The sequence below is a fragment of the Hibiscus syriacus genome, unplaced genomic scaffold (genome assembly GCF_006381635.1).
Source record: "Hibiscus syriacus cultivar Baekdansim isolate YM2019G1 unplaced genomic scaffold, ASM638163v2 tig00112604_pilon, whole genome shotgun sequence".
Taxonomy (NCBI): Eukaryota; Viridiplantae; Streptophyta; class Magnoliopsida; order Malvales; family Malvaceae; genus Hibiscus; species Hibiscus syriacus.
The window spans coordinates 366,004-386,744 of record NW_024063366.1 but is presented as its reverse complement, the minus strand read 5'-3'; the positions used below and the strand labels follow the sequence as shown (position 1 = coordinate 386,744).

General features: G+C 33.5%; 2 protein-coding genes across 6 annotated transcripts; one reads left to right on the top strand and one right to left on the bottom strand.

Moving 5' to 3' along the window:
* Positions 1-778: 778 nt before the first annotated feature.
* On the top strand, positions 779-3,026 carry LOC120181896 (EG45-like domain containing protein). 2 transcript variants are annotated; one of them, XM_039186928.1, is made up of 3 exons: positions 779-962; positions 1,042-1,342; positions 2,968-3,026. In XM_039186928.1, exons 1-3 carry the CDS (start codon positions 812-814, stop codon positions 2,972-2,974), a joined length of 459 nt encoding a protein of 152 aa, XP_039042859.1. In that variant the 5' UTR covers positions 779-811; the 3' UTR covers positions 2,975-3,026. The 2 variants fall into 2 exon arrangements, with proteins under 2 accessions (XP_039042859.1, XP_039042858.1); XM_039186927.1 differs by lacking the exon at positions 2,968-3,026 and having other exon boundaries at positions 1,042-1,467.
* Positions 3,027-4,155: 1,129 nt separating this feature from the next.
* On the bottom strand, positions 4,156-7,507 carry LOC120181890 (probable protein phosphatase 2C 22). 4 transcript variants are annotated; one of them, XR_005521789.1, is made up of 5 exons: positions 6,891-7,507; positions 6,291-6,500; positions 5,655-5,866; positions 4,350-4,974; positions 4,156-4,206 (listed from the first exon to the last, which is right to left on the bottom strand). XR_005521789.1 is itself a non-coding variant. In XM_039186921.1 (4 exons), the coding sequence occupies exons 1-4, from the start codon at positions 7,047-7,049 to the stop codon at positions 4,410-4,412; spliced, it is 1,146 nt and encodes a 381-aa protein (XP_039042852.1). In that variant the 5' UTR covers positions 7,050-7,507; the 3' UTR covers positions 4,213-4,409. The 4 variants fall into 4 exon arrangements, 3 of the variants coding, with proteins under 3 accessions (XP_039042852.1, XP_039042854.1, XP_039042853.1); XM_039186921.1 differs by lacking the exon at positions 4,156-4,206 and having other exon boundaries at positions 4,213-4,974; XM_039186923.1 differs by lacking the exon at positions 4,156-4,206 and having other exon boundaries at positions 4,213-4,974; positions 6,291-6,491.
* Between the last annotated feature and the right edge of the window lie 13,234 nt (positions 7,508-20,741).

Here is a 20,741-nt window from a genome sequence, read left to right as displayed (position 1 = left end):
TTGCAAACAGAATAAATGTTGAAGGACTATATTGTAAGTTTTAAAAGTTGGGGGACCTAAATGCAAGATTTAGAAAAGTTTAGTGACCATTACTATACTTTACCCTAAAATTTAAGACGGTCAGGGTCGAAGATTACTACGACAAGCGCTATTTGCTGAACAAGTGCTGACCATGTGTTGCCGGCAGCGATACATTACATATTCACACATCACTCTCACTACCGTCTAAGGGTTGGTTGGAATTAGGAATTAGGAATTAGGAATTAGGAATTAAAATATAAATTGATATTTAATACGATCATATTCAATTTATATATTATCGATAAAGTTATACGATAATAATATATTATTAAAATAAAATTGTCATGCAAAATCTTCATTTGATTCATATTGCTTGTGGATCTTATTTTTGTATTATGTTTATGTATGATTGTTATGACCATTATTTTCTTTTAGGGTTTATAACCTAATATTGCACAAAGTAAAACTAAAATAAGTTGAATAAATTAACAATAAACATGTTTCTCGAATTCTTTATACATACATGAAAACTTTTTATATAAAAAATATAGTATAAGAAAATTTCTATTTATTTATTTCCTTCAATTATTATCATGGAATGTTCTATATTTACACCAAGTTTTGATATGTTCAAACGTACACGGCAATAACTCAATTACTTTTTGTGATAGATAACCATCGTCAAAAAGAGAAACAAATCTACAAAATCAGCATCACCGTGCTTATTTAAAAGAATTCCCTACATTCTCAAAAAAAAAAAAAATCCCTACACCTACAACTTCTTCCTCATATGAAACCCACGGCAGTTTCTTTGAAATCTGCAGAAATGTCGAAGCGGATACATCCATGGCTCTTCACCATCTTTCTCTTTGTAACAACGTTCTTCCATCCGTCTTTCGCCGATGTCGGCACGGCTGCTAAGTACAGCCCCCCATATCTTCGTAAGTGATCTTATTATTTATGAGGTATATACATAGCACAATCAAGTGTTTATGAGGTTTTTAATTGTCTCGGGGGCAGCCACCGCCTGCTTTGGGGACGATGCCTCCATGTTTCCGACGAACAACTTGTTTGCGGCGGCCGGGGATGGGATATGGGACAACGGTGCTTCATGTGGGCGGCAATATTTGGTTAGGTGCATCAGCGCGGCTATCCCCGGAACTTGCAATCCAAGTGAAACTATAGAAATTAAGATCGTGGATCGAGCGGACACATCGGTGTCAAGGCCTTCTGCTAGCGGTGCTACAATTGTTCTTTCCACCACTGCTTTCGGCGCCATTGCAAACCCCTCTGCTTCATCCATTAACATCGAATACCAACAGTATGAACACTACTATATCACCCTTTATTAAGACAAAATTAATATGCATTCTTGTGCATGTTGTCGCAACCGTCTTTCAGTTGGACCTCGAAATTGGGCTTCGACTTAGAAAAATGTGGATTGGAGTCGCCACCGATCATTTATTTAAAAATAAATGGGTTGATCGGATACCCTATTTCTTACCTGATCTGCGTCTTACCAGAAATATGTCGGGCTCGGGAGTCGGTTACGGTCAAGGAAGGATTAGCACCATTGAACCGTCCTTTCAGTACTACGTAATTTTCAGTTGTCTTAATTAAGAAAAATAACAAGTTAAATTAAAAGGTAAAGTTTCGATCCTAATTACTTACCCTTAATTGATTTGAAAATATCCTTTAAAAAAATCGAGAAATGTGTTAGATAAACAAGGTAAAGAAAACAAATAAGATACAAGGAAAAAATAAAATAAATAAAATAAATAAGTAAGATAAGAAAAAAAAATAGTAAAGTAATAATTATATATAGTAATATTTGAAAAAAAGGAAAAAAATATAAATATATATATATATATATATATATCAAAGTATTAATAAAATAAATAAGTTATATATATATATACCAAATGCTTAAAAATAGAAAAGCTATCCTCCCAATTCACCGAAAGTGGGGGCTTTAGTAATAAATAAGACAAAAAAATGGACCCTCTAGGTTAGTAGTATATAATATAATGTTTAATAATAATAATGATAAAGACACAAGGTTTTTTAAAAAAAATAATAATAATAATAATGAATAAAAAACGAAAATAAAAAAAATATAATATATAAAGTTATAAGATATATTACATAAATAAAGAAATAATCAAATAAAAATAATTAAGAATATATATTTAATAATAGGTATATAAATAAACTATTAAAAGTATAAAAAATATATACGACTAGATAAAGATAATTACAATATATATAGTAATATTAGACTTATAAGTAAAATATTAAAGATATATATATATATATAATAATAAAATATAGTAAAAAAATAAATGAAAATAATTTAATATATATATATATACATATAATAATAATAACATGAATAATAAAAATAAATGAATAAAATATCTATATAATAAATAAGGGGACTAATATAGATTTTTAAAAAGCTCTTCCCCTCCTTTAATTGAAAATCAAACCGGTTTTTAAAAATAAGCCTCGGGTAGATCTAGGTTCGAAACTTCGAAACCCCACCCATTTTGGTCATCGGCACAACCCACGTTTTGGGTTATTTGAACCAAATATCAAGAAAAATAACGTGCACATGCAAAAGAAAGAAAAAAGAAAATCTTACCTTTTATTTCCTTTTCGAATCCTTTACAATAGTTTTGCCTTTGTATCTTCCCGTGCTTTCCTCTATGTTTTGTGTGTAACAATGATGAGTTACAATGGCTATTTATAGTGCTTGTGGATCCTATCTTTAGGAATTTAAATCTTAGTAGAACTCTATCCTATTTTTAGGAGTTTGAATCCTAATAAAATTTTATCCTATTTTTAAGAGTTTGAATCTTAATAGGACGAAAATGTGCGTTGACACATGTGTAAACCAATAATTGCTTTTAAACTCATGTACTGGTATATACTTTTCTGTGGCAGGGTCTGAAGTTTTCAACATTGCGTTTCATGGATCTCATTCTTCTGCCTTCTCGATAGGTCTACTAAAGTCTAAAGGGTTTTTCCCCCATACAATAATATTTGTATTTTTCAACCTGAGTTATATCTGGTTTAATTAGTGCTACTTATTTTATCTTTAATCCATCTCTATATTCTTTTTAATAGAAAAATGGAATTGACATTTTACATAGGATAAGAGTGTGATGACATAAAAAAACATGTACGCAAGTTGAAGCCAGGGAATTCGTATTATTGGGGAGGTCAAAATAAAATTATAAAGTTGTATGGGTCAGAGTGAAAAAAGTTGCTTTAAAAGGGATTAAATACAATTGATAGAGATTAGAATTTCAATTACTCAAGCGGAGGCGAAAGCAGCAACCAACCCCTCTAGCCATGCCCCATGTTCTGTCATCTGCTATGTGGATGAGATTCTAGAAATTTAAAAGTTTAATACTCTAATATTATGATTATGATATTTAAATTTTTCTAAGTATCTTATTTTATTTTAAATTAACACATTACAAATTTGGAACGGAGAATTATAATCCAAAACGAAGCTCATATTTTCTGGTGTGGATGATAAAAAAGTCAGATTAGATGGTAGATGATAGAAAACGGTTGTGTGGGTTGAGCTTACAATTTTATTGATGGAATACAAGTATTTGTGTGTTCCTCTCCCTATTCAGTCAGAGACATTTCTCTTGTGTGATTGCTATATATATATTATGAGTCCTGCCACATGTTTCTGGGAGCTATAAAGAATTCTGTCATTGCAGGTTACCCTTTAAAGCTAGCTCTTAATGTGTGACCTAGAGAAGTTTGTGTAAATTACGCAGTAAAGTTAGCTCTTAATTATAATGAAGTGTTTACATATATATACAACTATACTATCACCTTTGCTTCATAAGTGCTTATTTTTACTCATTATTTTTAATGCTTTCATAATTAAGCCGTTTTTAATTATTGTTAGTCATGAACAGAGTACCGACTTTGCCACCACAAATAAATAAAAAACAATTATGGGCCTGAATATACATTTAAAAACAAGAAATTATTTAATTTTTATACAATTAAAGGACAGAAAAATATCAATGGTCTGAACACGAGCATCGAAGCTGGTCTAATCGGTCACGCAAAAGCATGTAAAAACAATGTTTTTGCTCTTCTAACCAAACAAGTAGAAATAAACAATGAATGAAGCATCCATTTCCACCTAAAGACCTGCATTTTAGATTAAAAATAACTCCCGTTTCAGTATGTGCCTTAACAAATGACCAAAATGAAGGTGAAGTAATTTAAGCTCCTACTTTGGAAACAATGGAATGACTCTCCGCCGCGTATCTTACAGTCGAAACTCTCCGTACCTAAAACTACCATCTAACGTAAAGGACAAATATAGGGCAAAAGCATTTGTCATCACCATCTTAGTTTCCCAGACTATCCAAGAAGCTTTGTAACTCCCTTAAACCCTCAGCAGAAAAGCTCCTCTGCACCCTCGCACGGGGGACGATCAAGTTTGGGGGTGGATTGGATTGAAAGCATACCACGACAACAGTCAAGTTATCCCCACTTTTCCTTTTCAAAGCTTCATCAACCAGATCCTTGCTGCACATGGCAGGATCATTATGCTCCTGAAGCCTCCGCCTAGCAAAATCAACTGCATTCTGGCTTAGAAAAACATCCCAAATCCCATCACACCCTATGATAAGAAATTCGTCCTCCTCAGTTAGTTCTGCAGTCATAAGCTCAGGCTCTGCACTTAGCGGTCCACCATCTGCACCTTTCATTCCTTCCATGTGCCAATCCCCCAATGCACGAGCCACATTAAGCTGTCCATTAAGATAACCATCATAAACAGAACCTCCACATGCCTCAATGCGCCTTCTCTCTCTATTACACATGGGTTTGTGATCTCTTGACATTTCAATTGCTTTCCCACCACGACATAGAACTGCTCGACAATCTCCAGCATTTGCCACAACCAACATTCTGTAATCAGAAAGTAAGTCAACAAATAAATGTTGAGAACATATCATCACTAGTTAAACCTGGATAGTAAATTAAAATCTGACATAAGACTTACACCAAATGATAGGGGATCAAACAAAAAAGAATTAGCAAATATAATCAATTAACATCCATATCTTAGATTTATAAGTAATGCCTTAAAACATAAATTTAAACCACTCTTTTTGATATTGTTTAAGCAGATATATACACACCCAATAACCTTTGCAAACAAGTTTTAATGTTCACTAATCACCATATATCATCACAGAAACAATGCACTGGTGTTATTACTCCTCTAAGCTCCTAGGTATCTTAAAATTGTCACTTAATAGGAAAATGCAAAAATAATTTGGAATGTAAAATAAATAATTTAGAATACAACTTGCAACCTTCAACCGAAACCATGGTTGTTGGCTTTGTTTGAATACTGTATTAGTTTACTGCATGACCATAGAGATAATTTTTATCACTGGAAAGAGGAATGGTGAAATTGGACAGCCATCCGCAATTTTGTCAGGTAAGAGCACATTACCAAACCATGTAATTAATTGACAATGCCTCCAAACTGAAGGCATGTGGTGATGCTATTGTATTACACGTTAAGATAAAGAAAAGTATTGCTCAAACAAAAATAATTTCTGTTAGCAGACAATTCTAACCTCCCAAGAACAAGAGCTACCAAAGCAGTGGCACCAGAAGCAAGGGCAGAATCCGACAAACAAGCTTCTGCAAAAGCAGTATCAGTTTGAAGAAATGCTGAAGCAACAGCCCCCTCAATCTCTCCAGGAAAGTCTTCATCCTCAACAATGAACCTTGGCAAATGATTGCAAGCAAAGTCAGCAGCATGTTTCCCACCATGTCCATCGAACACCTGACCACCAAAAAGAAAGTTGAAAATGGGAACTAAAATCAGCTAACAAAGCATAAACAGATGCAAAGTAACCAATCAACCATTCCAATCAAAATTGGTCGTATTCCTATGGTTTATAAAACTTAACAAATACAAGGTCATCCATCTACCAGGTACTTCTTTTCTTTTGCAGGTAAGATCATGTAAGGAAGCACCAAACCTTTGGAAAAACTAATAGAAAAATAGTTTTCAATGCTCTGTGAATGAACTAAACAGTTGAGATCTAAAAGAACATCATAGTTCAACACTACTTACTAGAAAAATGTACTTGAAAAGGAAAATTACTCTAAAAGAAATGTCAGATCTAAAACATGCTTTATCATGATTATATTTAAAAACAAAATAAGCACACTAGAGGCCTAAAATAATTAGGTAAGGTACACACCCCATAAAAGGCACTAGGCCCATCAGCAAAATTCTTGAGACCGTAATCATGCATAAAATCATCAACACACAGATATACATCTTCCATGCTTGTTCTTAACCCTATGTCAGCCCATGCTCCAGAACGGACAATAGGGATGAACTCAGCACCATGGTTTTCCACCGCATGTCCATTTCCTATAGCAATATCCAATGCCTTTGACTTCACCTGCTAAAATTACAATACAAAACAAAAAAAATGTGATTTTCATGAAGGACAATAAGTGCACACATTTCATCCAACGAAAACAAACATCTAGAATTCTCAAAAGAAATTGTCAAACATGGCAAAACACAGGAATATCAATTTTTTAATAACGGCTGGTCATCTACAATTTTTTTTCTTTTTCCCCTTCCATTTATTTCCATTCAATTGTAAACTTTGGAGAATCGCATATATGATCATACTATTCAAGATTCCAAGTAACCCAAAATAAATAAAGAAATGAAATCCGGTAATACTGCAGAATGCACTAGCTCCTTCACAAGTGAAAAACCACCGCCAATTAAAATGCCGCCGATTAACACAAAAAATAAATAAATAAAAGATAAGGGAACTTACAAGAGAGGGATGTCGAACTAGGGACTTCTTACAAGGCTTCAAAACGCCATTACTGCTAGGACACTGCAGCCCATACGACGGTGCACGGGGATGTGGTGGCTTACTCTCGCTTGTGTTCGCATTATCTAGACTACCAAATCCATTGTTTCCCTCCATCATCACATTCTCCAAATTCAACCTAAAATAACTTCAAAGAATTTTTTTACCTCACTGCGTTATCGAGTCAACTCGCTGGTCAAGTCTGCTCAAAATTCTTAAAACAACCAAGAAAATGCAAAAAGAACAACTAGGTGAATCCCGTCAATGAGTTTAAAATTCTGCCCCAAATCCCCAATTAGTAAAGACACATTATATCAAATAACAACCAATTTTCTCGAGGTTTAAGGCTTTCAATGGTAGGTTCTGAGGGACTAAAAGTAAATTAGGGTTTAGAAAAGGGGAGAAAAACAAGATCATACGATTCTATTTCCCCCTACGCACACAGAAGAAAAGAGAAACTTTGGGCAAATCAGCCGAAAGCATCAATAGGGGATTCTTTTTCTTTTGGAAAGCTGAATAGTCGACTTTTAAAGCCAAGCGGCGGGACCTCCTAAACGATGTCGGTTTAGCGATTTTTGTAATTCGGAATTGCAAATATCATTTTTCCAGTAGGAAGTACTTCCCATTATAATTAATTAACTATTTAAATATTATTATGAAAAATAATTATTTTATTACAAAACAGTATTATGAATAGTATTTTAATTAATTTGAAAGACCGTCTTTAAGATAATTATTATGAAACACTTAGACCTAAATATTTTATCATATAACATATGTTTAATCAATACCATCAATTGTGTTGGAGATTGAGATACTTAGCTTGTAAATGATATATCTAAAAGTTCCAGCTTGACTTGCATGTGCTGCCACATGCCAGTTATATAATATTCTTTGGAAAAGGAAACATTTCTTTATTCTTTTTCCAGTAATTCAAGCAAAGGAGATTCCGTAAATTAATTTGAAATGTATCTAAAATTTAGAAATTAGGTACGTAACATATTTCATCGGTTAGTTAACTTTTATAGTATATTTTTAAATTATGAGTTCTAGATTTATTATAAAAAATCTTTTTGACATTTTAAGTCTCATTTCCTCTCCATTACAAATAGGATTAAGATTAAATTTAAAATTTATAAAAAATATATATATAATAAAATTTGTTCTTTAAGTTTATATTGATTTGTCTTATACTATTTTTTAGTTAAAAATTTATTTCATTAATGGTAAACTACATAAATTGATACTTTCGTTTGAGTTTTATAAAATTTTTCCTCATTGAATTCAACAAACATAATATTTGTTAGTTTCGTTTTTAATTAAGAAGTTATCACTGAATGTTAAAGGCAGTTAAACCTTTAACGGTTTGTTGATATGACACGGTAAATATATAAAATTAAAATTACATAATTTCTATGTATATAATACATGAATTAAGTTTTGATTATTTTCCTTTCAAATTAAATGTTTTGATCACTTATGTTATTGTTTTATTAAGTTTTGATCACTTACGCTATCGTTTTATTAAGTTTTGGTCACTTATGTTATCATTTTATTAAGTTTTGGTCACTTGAACGTTGAATGTCGTTAGTTTGAGGATGTGGCCCGTTAGTAAAATGGTTTAATTTTTTTAACACCTACACTTTAGATAAAATATTGATTATGAGTCTTTTTGTAAATTTAAATTAATTTAGAGACAACATTTCAATTTACCTATTTTTTTAATATTTTTTCTTCCCAACCCTCAATATTACTAATCTCCCCCCTCTTATTCTTCAGACATCTCTGCTCCATTGTTCAATTTGCCTTCTTTCAAGGATTCATGTTGAATTTCAAGAACAATGAAAGATTTTCAACTTTTGATAACAAATAATAACACCACATGTATCCAAGAAAAATGAGAGGGTTGGCATCTGTCATGACGACTTTTTTCGCTCGGCGAGGATTTGGACGTTGCGTGTTTGAAGAAAATTAAAAAAAAATGTTTGGAATAGGTTAGAGTCGACATCGGCCTTTGGGATTAGGTAGGTCGAAAACCCAAGAAATCGTCCTTTTAAATAATTTTAATAAAAAATTAAAAAATACGAGTGGATTGCGTTTTAAGAGATTTTGGGTCTGGGTCTCAATTACGCTCGGGGAAGGATTAGCACCCCGCAATACCCTAAATCGATACCGTCAATCATACTATTGTCCCTATTATTAGAAATTAAAGAATTTGAATTTATAATCCCTTAATCCTCAAAATATTTTTAAAATATTTTTGTAGAAAAACATCATTATTATTTATTTCTAATTAAAGAAGAAAGTAACTCCCTAGTAGTGTTAAGAGAATTATTTCTTGTCTTTTAATCAGAATATTAGAAGGTTGTTCGGTTTTCTAAGATATTAAAAAAAACTAAAATGTCTAATTAATGAAGAAAGTAACTCTCTAGTTGTAATAAGGAAATTATTTATTATGTTTTAATTGAAATATTATTGGCATTTTCTATATTTTTAAGAAAATTAGGAAAATATTAAACAATTTGTTTACTTTTAATTAACGAGGAAATCAACTCCCTATGGTTGAATTAAAAAAATGACATTACAAAGTTTTTTTTCCTTTAAAAAAACAAATAATAAAATCCTAAAAAATTCTAGGGCTTAAACAATTAATCAGGTTATTGAAGAAGAAGAAATTAACATGTATTTATTAATTAATAGAACCTGATTTAATTTTAAATGACTACTTGAAAAATATTTATTTATTTAATAATATTAAAATTGAACGTCTACATATGTTAGGAGCCCTCTTTTCAATATTAGAAAATAAAAAAATATCTTTTAATTCATCTCAAATATGTATTTTAAATGAGTTTCAATTTCTTTTTAAAGAAACTAAACTTAAAGTTTTATCTCTAATTGAACTTGAAAAGAACTTAATTCCTAAAGGCTCTAATTGAATCTAATAAGTGACTAAAACTAAAGAACCTAAAATCTAACGGTTTTAATTTATGATTACAAACATGAATAAAATAAAAGAGTTGAAAAAATAATGTATACATGCAATAAATAAACATATTTAAAAGCACATGGAACATAATTGGAGACTAAATTGAATTTAACGAAAATATAAAGCTCTTGAAGTACAATTTGATGGTGTCCAAAATAAAAGAAATGAAATACCACATCCCTTAAACAAAACACGGGTATAGTAGGGGATTTATGAAATAACTTCCCCAAAATTTCTTTCTGATTTAAACGCCAAAATTTTAGGACAAGCTTCATTTTCACCCAAGAAATTTCTCCTCCCCTCCAAAACACTCTCAACCGAAAATTTCTCTCCCATGTTCTTCTTTTTTCATCCTATACTCAACCTTATTCATCCAAAAAAAAACCTCCTTTTATCCCACACAAACACCCAAATACCTCCAAAACACGTTTCTTTAAGATCAAACACCCAAAAAACTTCCAAGAACACAAACTTGTTCTTTATCATTTATCTCCTTTAATTCCATAAACTCAAAACTTTATCCCGAACTTGTTTTTCAAGATCTAAACCACTCATATCCCAAGAACACTTCCAAGATCCTAAAGAATTCTTCAATTAAACTTAAAACTAAACCTTTAGCTCATGAGAACTAAACCCAAGCTCCTCTCACCCAGGCTACCCGAAATTGAACCACACAAGCTCTGGTCACCACTCCGACCGTCTATTGTTGGTCACTAGCTACTACGACCACCGACAGTCAACCAATGAAACCTGACAACCGCCCCTTTATTCGAAACAAATAAAGAATCAAAACAATAAACAAGGCCCACCTTCGATACAAGCCTTCAAGCAAATCTCAAACTTTCAGTGACACTCCGATAAGATTCTGACGAGGGTTTACTCTTCACTTTTCACTTATTTTCCCTCATTTCTTTCAGTATAGTTGAAGCTTTGTTAACTCGTGATGATTATGGTGTGATTAGTGCTCCTTTATACTAACAAATGACCTTGGTTTGTTAATAATCCCACTTAAAGTTTGTTATAACCATTTTTTCCAACAAACTTCATTCTTGAGATGCTAGAAGCTTCCTTCTTGCTTTAACGATTTTTTTTGTATTTTTTATGATTTTTTCGGCTCTAAACGATGACGACCAGAGCATGGAAGACGACGAGGTGACGCGTGAGCATCGCGCGTCAACGGCGACGCCACCATGTTGGCCACGTGTCGACAATATTCTGGCGACGATGAAGGCTTTCCAATGATGACATGGCACTCTCCTAACCGTTGGATGAAGTCTTGATCAATGGTCCAAATTGAGTTTTGTTTCTTTCACTTAGATTACCAAGTTAGCAAAATCTGGAAACTCATGCATTAAAGATATGGGACCTACCATGTATCTTCCCAAGGCATGAAAAAGTTAAAAATCCCTCCAAATTTCAAGCAATTGGCAATAAAACTAGAGTAAAATTAGGGTTTTCATATTTTTTGAAGTAAAGTGGGTTTGTATTTGGGCTTATGGAATAAAATTGTAATGGGCACTTATATAATTGGTATTATTTTATTGTAATGGATCTAACATATTAAATAAAATGGGCTCCTTTATTTATAATATTAGGTTTAATATTTGTAAAATGAAAATAAGCTAACATAGTAGATTTTATTATATTAGTATATTATATTCTAATATGCAAACTATATTGTAATTAATATGAATACTACATGCACATCAAATTAATAAAAAAAAATATTAACTAATATGTACATCAATACTATGTAATGTTAAAACCTTATATCATATAATATATTTAATATGTAATACTAATGAAACAAACTATACACTTAATAAAAAAACCATAAATCACTATATATTTACAAAAACTATATGCTAATACTAATAATACATTTAACCAAAACTATATTTAAAGTTATATGCTATATATTTATTTATAACCATAAAGCCCTTTTTAAAAAAATACCACTATCATTCGGATAAAATGGATAATGACAACTGCCCCTCTTTCCTTATTTCTGTGGAACGGGAATGAAGTTAAGACAAAAAACACCAATTTTATCTGGCCAACCATTATCTTCAATTATCTTGGACATAAATAGATGAGATCTCCTCCTTCTGTGATGGTTTCAGACAAATACTGATACTGACCTACCTCCTTCTGTGATGGAGTCAAGAAAAATGGAGTACTGATCCAACTTATTCTGTGATAGAATCAAGTACAAGGATTATGTCATTCCACCTCCTTCTGTGATGGAAACGAATAAAAGGTGATGTTGATCATCCTTATGTTGTGATAGAATCTAACGCGACTGAGATGTTGATCTACCTACTGATGTGATAGAATCGAGCAAAATAACCATGTTGATCCACCTCTTACTATGATAAATCAAACAAAATGTCAACGTTGGCCCACTTCCTACTGTGATGGGTTGACACTAATCTACCTCTTTCTGTGATAGAATCTAACGTGACACAGGTGTTGATCTACCTCCTACTGTGATAGAATCAATCAAAACGATTACACTGATCCAACATTTTCTTCAATAGACAAGTGAAACCACAGTGTCGATCCATATCCTTCGATTATGGATGAATAAACGAATAGGATAATCTAACTACTATTGTGTTGGACGAGCGGAATGGGTACGTTAATCCACATCATTCTGTTATGGATGAACGAAAGGATGCCAATCCAACTTCTGCTTTAATGGATGCAAGCACCGAAAGTTGATGTTGAAATCAAATAAGTTCTCCTATATGAACTTCTCTTACTTCGAACAAATTCTTGTATAGTATAATGATTCACAAGTATTGGGTTGTTAGTTTAACTCTAACTTCCGTTGGGGAATCTCTTCTTTGAAATCCTGCTATTCCTGTAAAAAAATATGAAATATTTGAATGAACAAGCATTCTCCTATTTGAAAATGCCTAAATATGAATGCATGATGTCAAATATATCAAGACAACTATTTCTGTAATCTTGGAAGACTCTGCATGCTTGCTTCTTCTGTACTTATTCTTCATCTCCATGATCATTTAGGATCTCAACTCACGACCTTCATTTCATGAATTCAACTCATAATCAAGATCAGGCCCTTCTTATGCCTTCCCTTCAGGTTCCTTCCTCAATCGTTCTAAAGCGTCCTTTCTGGTTTTCACTTTAGATTCATTTTTCTCAAAGTGTCCTTAAGAGTTTTCACTTTGGTTTCACCTCTTTTTCTTTTCTTTTCTTTTTCTCCTTTTCTATTTCTATTTCTTTTTTCTTTTCTATTTTTCCTTTTTTTTCTATAAAGATTCTCAAGCTTTCCATAAATAGAAAACTCTTAGTAAAATTTTCTTAGCGGATAACTAAAATGTTAACATCTCAGACCCTACTTTAAATCTTACGCTTTTAAAACTTATTCTTTTCATAAGCTCAATCGTCACTCTTTATAAATAAAAACGAGTGTCAAGATCATGAACATACTTCAAGTCCCTATGCTTAAAATATTAGCTTAAAGTAATGTCAAGAAATCTTATGTTTTTATGTGTACCATATTGAGTCACTCATAAAATGCTTAAAAATGAAGAAAGGCTCAAAGTGAAGATAAACCAATTTATTAATGAAAACTTGGGATTTTACAAAGTCATGGAAGTCATAGAAAAAGTTAAAATTCAAGAAACAAAGTACAAATGCCTCCAACCATTATTTCCACGAAGGTTCCCGCACTAATCAACTCTAGAGCGATGAGGTGAACCTATTTCCAGAAGATCTTGAACGTTGCCAAAATATTTGTAGACATGAAGATTCTCCCAAAATATCATACTCCCGAGAGGATTTAATTTCCAGATGCCTAATATCAAATGCATTTGAGCTATCTTTTCGATTTTTCATCTCAAATCCTTTCTTTGGTTTCAAGACACCCTTTACAGGTTTTCATCTTGAACCCTTCTTTTCTTTTTCTATTTTTCTTTTCTTTTTCCTTAATTTTATTTTCTTCAAGCGTAATATTTCTTGTCAGAGTTTGAGTTTATGGGACTTCTCAGCACCTCTCCATCTATTTCTTCCAGAATCAATGTTGTTCTGGAAAAGGCCTTCTTCACAACCTTCCTAATTAGGCATCCACTTCCAAGGGAAGTATTTGTGAATTGGAAAGATCTTTTTAAGCACTAGATCACCCTCTTGAAACTTTCTTGGACGAAAATTTTTACATTGAGCTCACATCATTCACTTTTGATATATCTGACCATGACAGATATCTTTTAATCTCTTTTCCTCAATAAGGTTCAATTGATCATATTGAGCCTGAGCCCACTGAACCTCATCCAAATCTACCTCTTTTAAAATTTGAAGCAATAGAATATCTACTTCAATAGGTAGCACTGCCTCCATCACGTAAGACAAAGTATACGGTATTACCCCTGTCAAAATTTGCAATGAAGTACGATATCCAAAAAAAATGAAGGGTAACTTCTCATGCCAGTCTTTGTAAGTGTTACTAGTCTTTGAGATAATTTTCTTGATGTTCTTGTCAGCTGCCTCTACTTCCCTATTCATCAACGGATGGTAGGTTACAGAATTATGGTGCCTTATCTTGAACTACGCACATTGTTTTGTCATCATGTCATTGTTCAGATTAGTGGCATTGTTTGAAATAATCCTCTCCGATAATCCATACCGATTAATTATCTCATTCTTTATAAACTTGGAAACTATTGACTTCGTGTTATTGGCGTACGAAGTAGCCTCTACCCATTTAGTGAAATAATAAATAGCCACCAGGATGAAGTAATATCCATTAGAAGCCTTTGGTGAAATTGTTCTAATGACATCCATGCTTCATATAGAAAATGGCCATGGTGCAGTCATTACATTTAATGGCAATGGAGGCATATGAATCTTATCCACATAGATCTGACACTTATGAAATTTTCTCACATACTTAATACAATTCCATGGTGAACCAATAATACTCATATCTCATTATTTTTTTGGCCATAGAAAGCCTGTTCGTATGTGTTTCACATATCCCACTATACACTTCTTCAATAATACTTCGTTCCTCTTGAGAGTCAACATATCTCAACAATATTTGATATTTGCCCTTTTAGTACAAAATTTCACCATAAAAATATATTTGATATTTTCCCCTTTGGTACAAAATATCATGATACCATGGGCGACCTTCTACCTCCTTTTCCAGACTATAACAATGTGTCGGATTGTTATACACTTGCATCAAGATTGGCATCATATCAACCCTTTTTGTGGTTTAAAACATTACAACCAATATAGCCAAGGCATCCACCATTTGATTTTCCTATATGGGGAGATAAACAAAAGTGACTTCTTCGAATTCTTTTACCAACTCAAGGATCAAATTTTGATATTCAACCAATTTGGAATCATTTGTTTCTTATTAATCTCGCAATTGATACACCAGTAATGAGGAATCTCTATATACTTTTAGCATTTTTATTTTTCCAAGGATGCTCTTAACCCCATAACACATGCCTCATACTTTTCCATATTATTTGTACATAAAAACTCCAATCTACTTGTAAGCGAATAGTAAACATTCTCTGGGGAAATTAATACATTGGATACTCCATCAAAATACATCTTCCATGATTCATTTCTTTCAACATCTTCTTCCTCAACAGTGATACAGAAAAGATCTTTGTCATGAAAATTAAAGTTCAAGGGCTCATAATCATCCAATGCACGAGTCTCAAGGAAATTTGATATAACACTTCTTTTTATTAGTTTCTGGCTCACATAAACAATGTCAAATTCTGACAACAACTTTTTCCATCGAGCCATTCTACCAGTTAACACGGGTGATTCCATCAAGAACTCATATGGTACGATACAACATATATTGCCTTAGCCTCTGGGTCGGCCACACCAAAGCACGAAACAATTTTGAATTGGCGGATACTTCAATTCACAATCAATAAACTTTTTGCTCATATAATAATCTCTCTTTCTTTCTTCCCAGACTCGTCATGTTGCCCCATCACACAACCTATTGAATTCTCAAATATTGATAAGTAGAGAATCAACGGTCTACCAGGAACTGATGCTACTAAGATCAGAGCATTTGACAAATACTTTTTGATTACTTATAAAGTTTCTTGGCACTCAAGATTCCAAAACTAAGGATTATTTTTCCGAAACAACTTTAAAATATATTGCACTTATCATTCAACTAATAAATGAACCAAGAAATATAGTTTAACCTTCCCAAGATACCTCAGACTTCTTTTTGTATACGAAGAGGTGAGAGATTTTGAATTGCTTTTACTTTATCCAGGTCAATTTCAATCCCCTTTCTACTAACCACAAAGCCTAAAAGCTTGTATGACGTTACTCTAAAAGTACATTTTGTAGGGTTGAGCCTTAACTGATACTTTCTCAACCTCTAGAAACATCCTTAAATTTTGAATATGTTATTCTTCTATCTAGGATTTAGCGATCATATCATCCATGTACACCTCAATTTCTTTGTATATCATATCATGTAGAAGGATCACCATAGCTCTCTGATACATTGCTCCAGTATTTTTTGATCCTAAAAAGAATTATCTTGTAACAAAATATTCCCCACATGGTCATAAATATTGTTTTATCCATATCTTCTAGATCAATCTTAATTTGATTATACCCCGAGAAACCATCCATGAATGAGAACCATGAATGTCCCATGATATTGTCCACTAACGTATCAATATGCAGTAAAGGAAAATTATCTTTGGGATTGCTTTATTCAGATATTAATAATCTACACACATACACACTTTTCTATCTTTTTTCAGTACGTGGACTATATCAGCTACCCACTCGGAATATTTGGCTACATGGAGGAATCCAACGTCAATTTGTTTCCTCACTTTTTCCTTAATCTTCAATAACATTTCTGGCCTCATTTTTCAAAGTTTTTGCTGAACTGGCTTGTACTATGGATTTATTGGAAGCTGATGCATCACCATATCTGTATCTAACCCTGACATATCTTGATAAGACCAGGGAATATATCCCTGAATTCATGCAACAACTCTATCAAATCTTGGTTCGTCTTTTGTGACATAGTAGTGACGATCTTCACTTCTTTCTTATCTTCATCAGTCTCTAAATTAATAATCTCAATTTCTTCTTTACAAGGCATGATTTGCTTATCTTCATTTTCCACCAGTCTTAATAATTCGGTAGGCACTTCACATTATACCTTATTTTCACACTCGTTAATCTCTTTTAAACATAAAAGCCGCTGTAGATCAATCTCATAATTAGTTTCAGAAACATTCATGCTATTAATATTGGGACACCTATGAAGGAAATATGGAACGAATATATACTTTGGCAAAGAAATAAAACAAGCGAAAGAAATGAAATGATTGAAAATGCAAGAAAAATGATTTCTATTTGAGAAATCAAATGAAAGCATCTTTTATTAGAAAATAAATGAGTGAAATCAACATAGCTACCCATATAAAAGATCCCTTAATGTTCGTGGTACAATAACAAGGGTTAGTTGAGAACATTACTTTAGGTTAATCCTAGAAACTATATGGAGGTCATCTGCAGTCCAATTGTTATGCTTCTCAACTGGGAAACATGGGCGAATTTCAGTTAGAAATATTCCAGGCTTGCTATTTTCTCCAATCATGTTGATAAACAACCCTTCGATGGACTTCTTAAACATTTCTTGATCTTTCAATTGTCCCCCTCCAGAATTATACTAACTAGTTTTTTTATGCCGTACATTCCTCTAGAGATGAAAAATGTACTTATTGTCAGGGTAAGATATGTGCTCCCAAGGAATATCTTCTCCTCTTAGTCGAGTTTTTCTTGAATCTGATTTCTTTTTTATTTCCTTTTGATGTTGCTAAAAATTAGGCTTATCCAAGCCCTAAATAGTCCCTATTAATGACAATAGGTTTGGGACATAGAATTCCTTGTAGGTTGTTAACTTCCTAAAAAGGCTACTTTTAAAGCCTTTTTCACTTAAGTTATTGTTTGTTTAAAAGCTCATTTTAGTCATTTTAGGATCATGTAGTTGCATATAGTTGCATTTGTGGTGGTTGTGCTATTTTATTTCTTAATGGTGCTGTTTGAGGGAAAGGTGCAGTTTGTCTATGGTGTGCAGGGAATAGCAAGAAAAAGGATTCTTTGGGAAGTAATGTCGCGGCATCACACGTTGCTAAAGCAGATTGAAATGCCTTGGCATTTCTGGCACAGAAAAAGACAAAAAGATATTTCTGCATAAGGACAGCTGGCACTTGACAGCTGTCTCTGCACGTGAAGGACTGCTGTAACCGCCTGCCAGAGCTGCCAAAGGACCACTGCCACTTGGAGGATAAGGTTCATGCACAACATGTGATTCTAGGGGTATTAGGGGTATTTTACACCCAACAACCTCATCATTACCCCTAGATATATTTATTATATATGACACCTCATGGGAGAGAAGAAAAAGGGGACAGAGAGCACATGCATAGAGCAGAAAAAAATCACATTTTTATTTTCTCTTTTCCTTTCTTCTTCCTTGGGATATTCCTCCATTGATAAAGCTCCAAGGAGTGGCAAGCTAGGCGCCGGAAGGAGCTAGCGAGCTAGGTGGTTCATGGTGGCCGAGAAGAGACCTCCGGTGGTGCGTCGAAGGCTTCTTCTCACTTCCCTTTTGCTGCTATTTTTCTATTAATTTGTGGGTTGTTGGAACGAATATTTTCATGACTTTGTGTTTGGATATTTCGAACCCCACCATGAACTAACTTATTTGGTGGTGGTTGGTTGAATGATTGTTTAAACTTTATTTTTTAGGGTATATTTAAGTTTATTTTGGGTTATTTATTTGCTTTGCTTATGAATGCTTCACCATCTAGGCTTGTAAGAGGCATGGAAATGTCCATCTCTTAGATGAAGGTTAGGTATTCGGAAGAATCCTAAGCTAAAAATACTTGTAAGTATTCGGAAGAAACGCAAGATAAGATCCTCATAAGTAATGGGTTATGGTATTTTCAAGGGGCTTTGAACCGGCCTAGGAATATTATAACTTAATCCTTAGATCTCGGAAGAGACTAGGATAGGATTTCAACGACTAAAAAGGGTGTCTTTATCAATAGGGTAGGCTGTCCAACATCGTTGAGTGAGAGCAGATGCCTTGGCATCCTATTCTGTTAGGTTCTTTTGAACACCTTAGGAAAGCTCTGTCGAGTAAGTAAAGTCAAGATAGCTTAAATATACTTGAGAAATAAGTTTAGCAACCTTAGACCAATCCTTACCATTCATTTCATTGGAAGCTTGTCACGTGAGGATTATTTTCTTCTTATTTTATTTATTTATCTTTTTATTTACTGTTTTTACCATTTTCATTACCTTGACATTTCACCATACTCAATATTAAACATCCATCATTGCCACTGCATTTCCATTTGCTACACCATCACACCATCAATCCATATTCACCAGCATACACATTTCCATTACCGTGACATTTGTATATATCAAGACTAACTATACTTAGATAATTTAGTGCGTTGCTTTGGTTAGACTTTCGTAATTTCACCCAATCCCTGTGGAGATGATACTCACTCATCATTATATTACTTGAGCGATTGTGTATACTTGCACATTATTTGCGTATATTTTATAGTCTCACAACACGCGAACAAGTTTTTGGCACCGTTGCCGGGGATTGGCAGCCTGAAGTTATTTAGTTTTGCCAGAGCATTTTATTTTGTTTTGCATTTTTATTTTTGTATAGTTTACTTGATATTTTTGTTTTATTTTCCAGGTTTATTTAGTGTATGCCTAGAAAAAATTCTGAAGAGCCTTTGGAACCAATAGAACCTGAGATTGAAAGACTCTTTAGAAGAAGAAGACGTGCTCAAGGAAATATGTATTAGATTGGAAACCAAGGCATTGGTCAAGATGACAGAAATCAGAATGCCGCGGCATTAAACAATGCTGAACCTGCTATCAGGCCTCGTGTTATTCGAGATCATTTAAATCCGATGCTGGATGATCTGAATCCTGGGATTGTGGCACCCGAAATTAAAGCTGCACCTTTCGAGCTGAAACCAGTCATGTTCAACATGTTAAATTCTATTGGGCAGTTTGGGGGTATGCCAACTGAAGATGCCAGGCAGCACATTTGTAATTTTCTGGAAGTTTGTGATTCTTTCCGCCAAGAAGGAGTGCATGAGGATTTTATGAAATTAAGCTTTTTTCGTATTCATTGCGTGACCGAGCAAGGGCTTGGTTGAGTGGTGTACTAGCCGGTTCGATGGAATCATGGGCCGATCTTTGCAAGAGTTTCTTATTGAGGTACAACCCACCGAATATGAATACGCAGCTAAGGAATGAAATGTCATCTTTTCGCCAGGGTGATGACGAATCCATGTATGAGTGTTAGGATCGTTACAAGAGTTTGCTTGAAAGTGTTCAAATCATGGTTTTCATGATTGGAATCAAGTAGTCATGTTCTATAATGGAGTCAATGCACCCACGAGGATGTTACTGAATGCCTCGGCAACTGGGACATTGCTGGACAAATCACCTACGGAGGCGTTTGCTATCTTGGACAGAATTGCTAACAATGATTATCAATTTCCTTTCTCAAGACTTGGGAGTGGGAGGAGAGCACCTGGAGCATTCGAGTTAGAAGCCAAAGATTCGGTGTCCGCTCAACTCTCCGCTATTACTAATATGTTGAAGAACTTACAATGTTCCACTGATGTGAAGGAAGTGAAATCAACTAGTCTGGCATGTCTGTTATGCCAAGTCAATCATCACGAGAGTGAATGCCCAACCAACCATGAGTCCATCAACTTTGTTGGTAATTACAA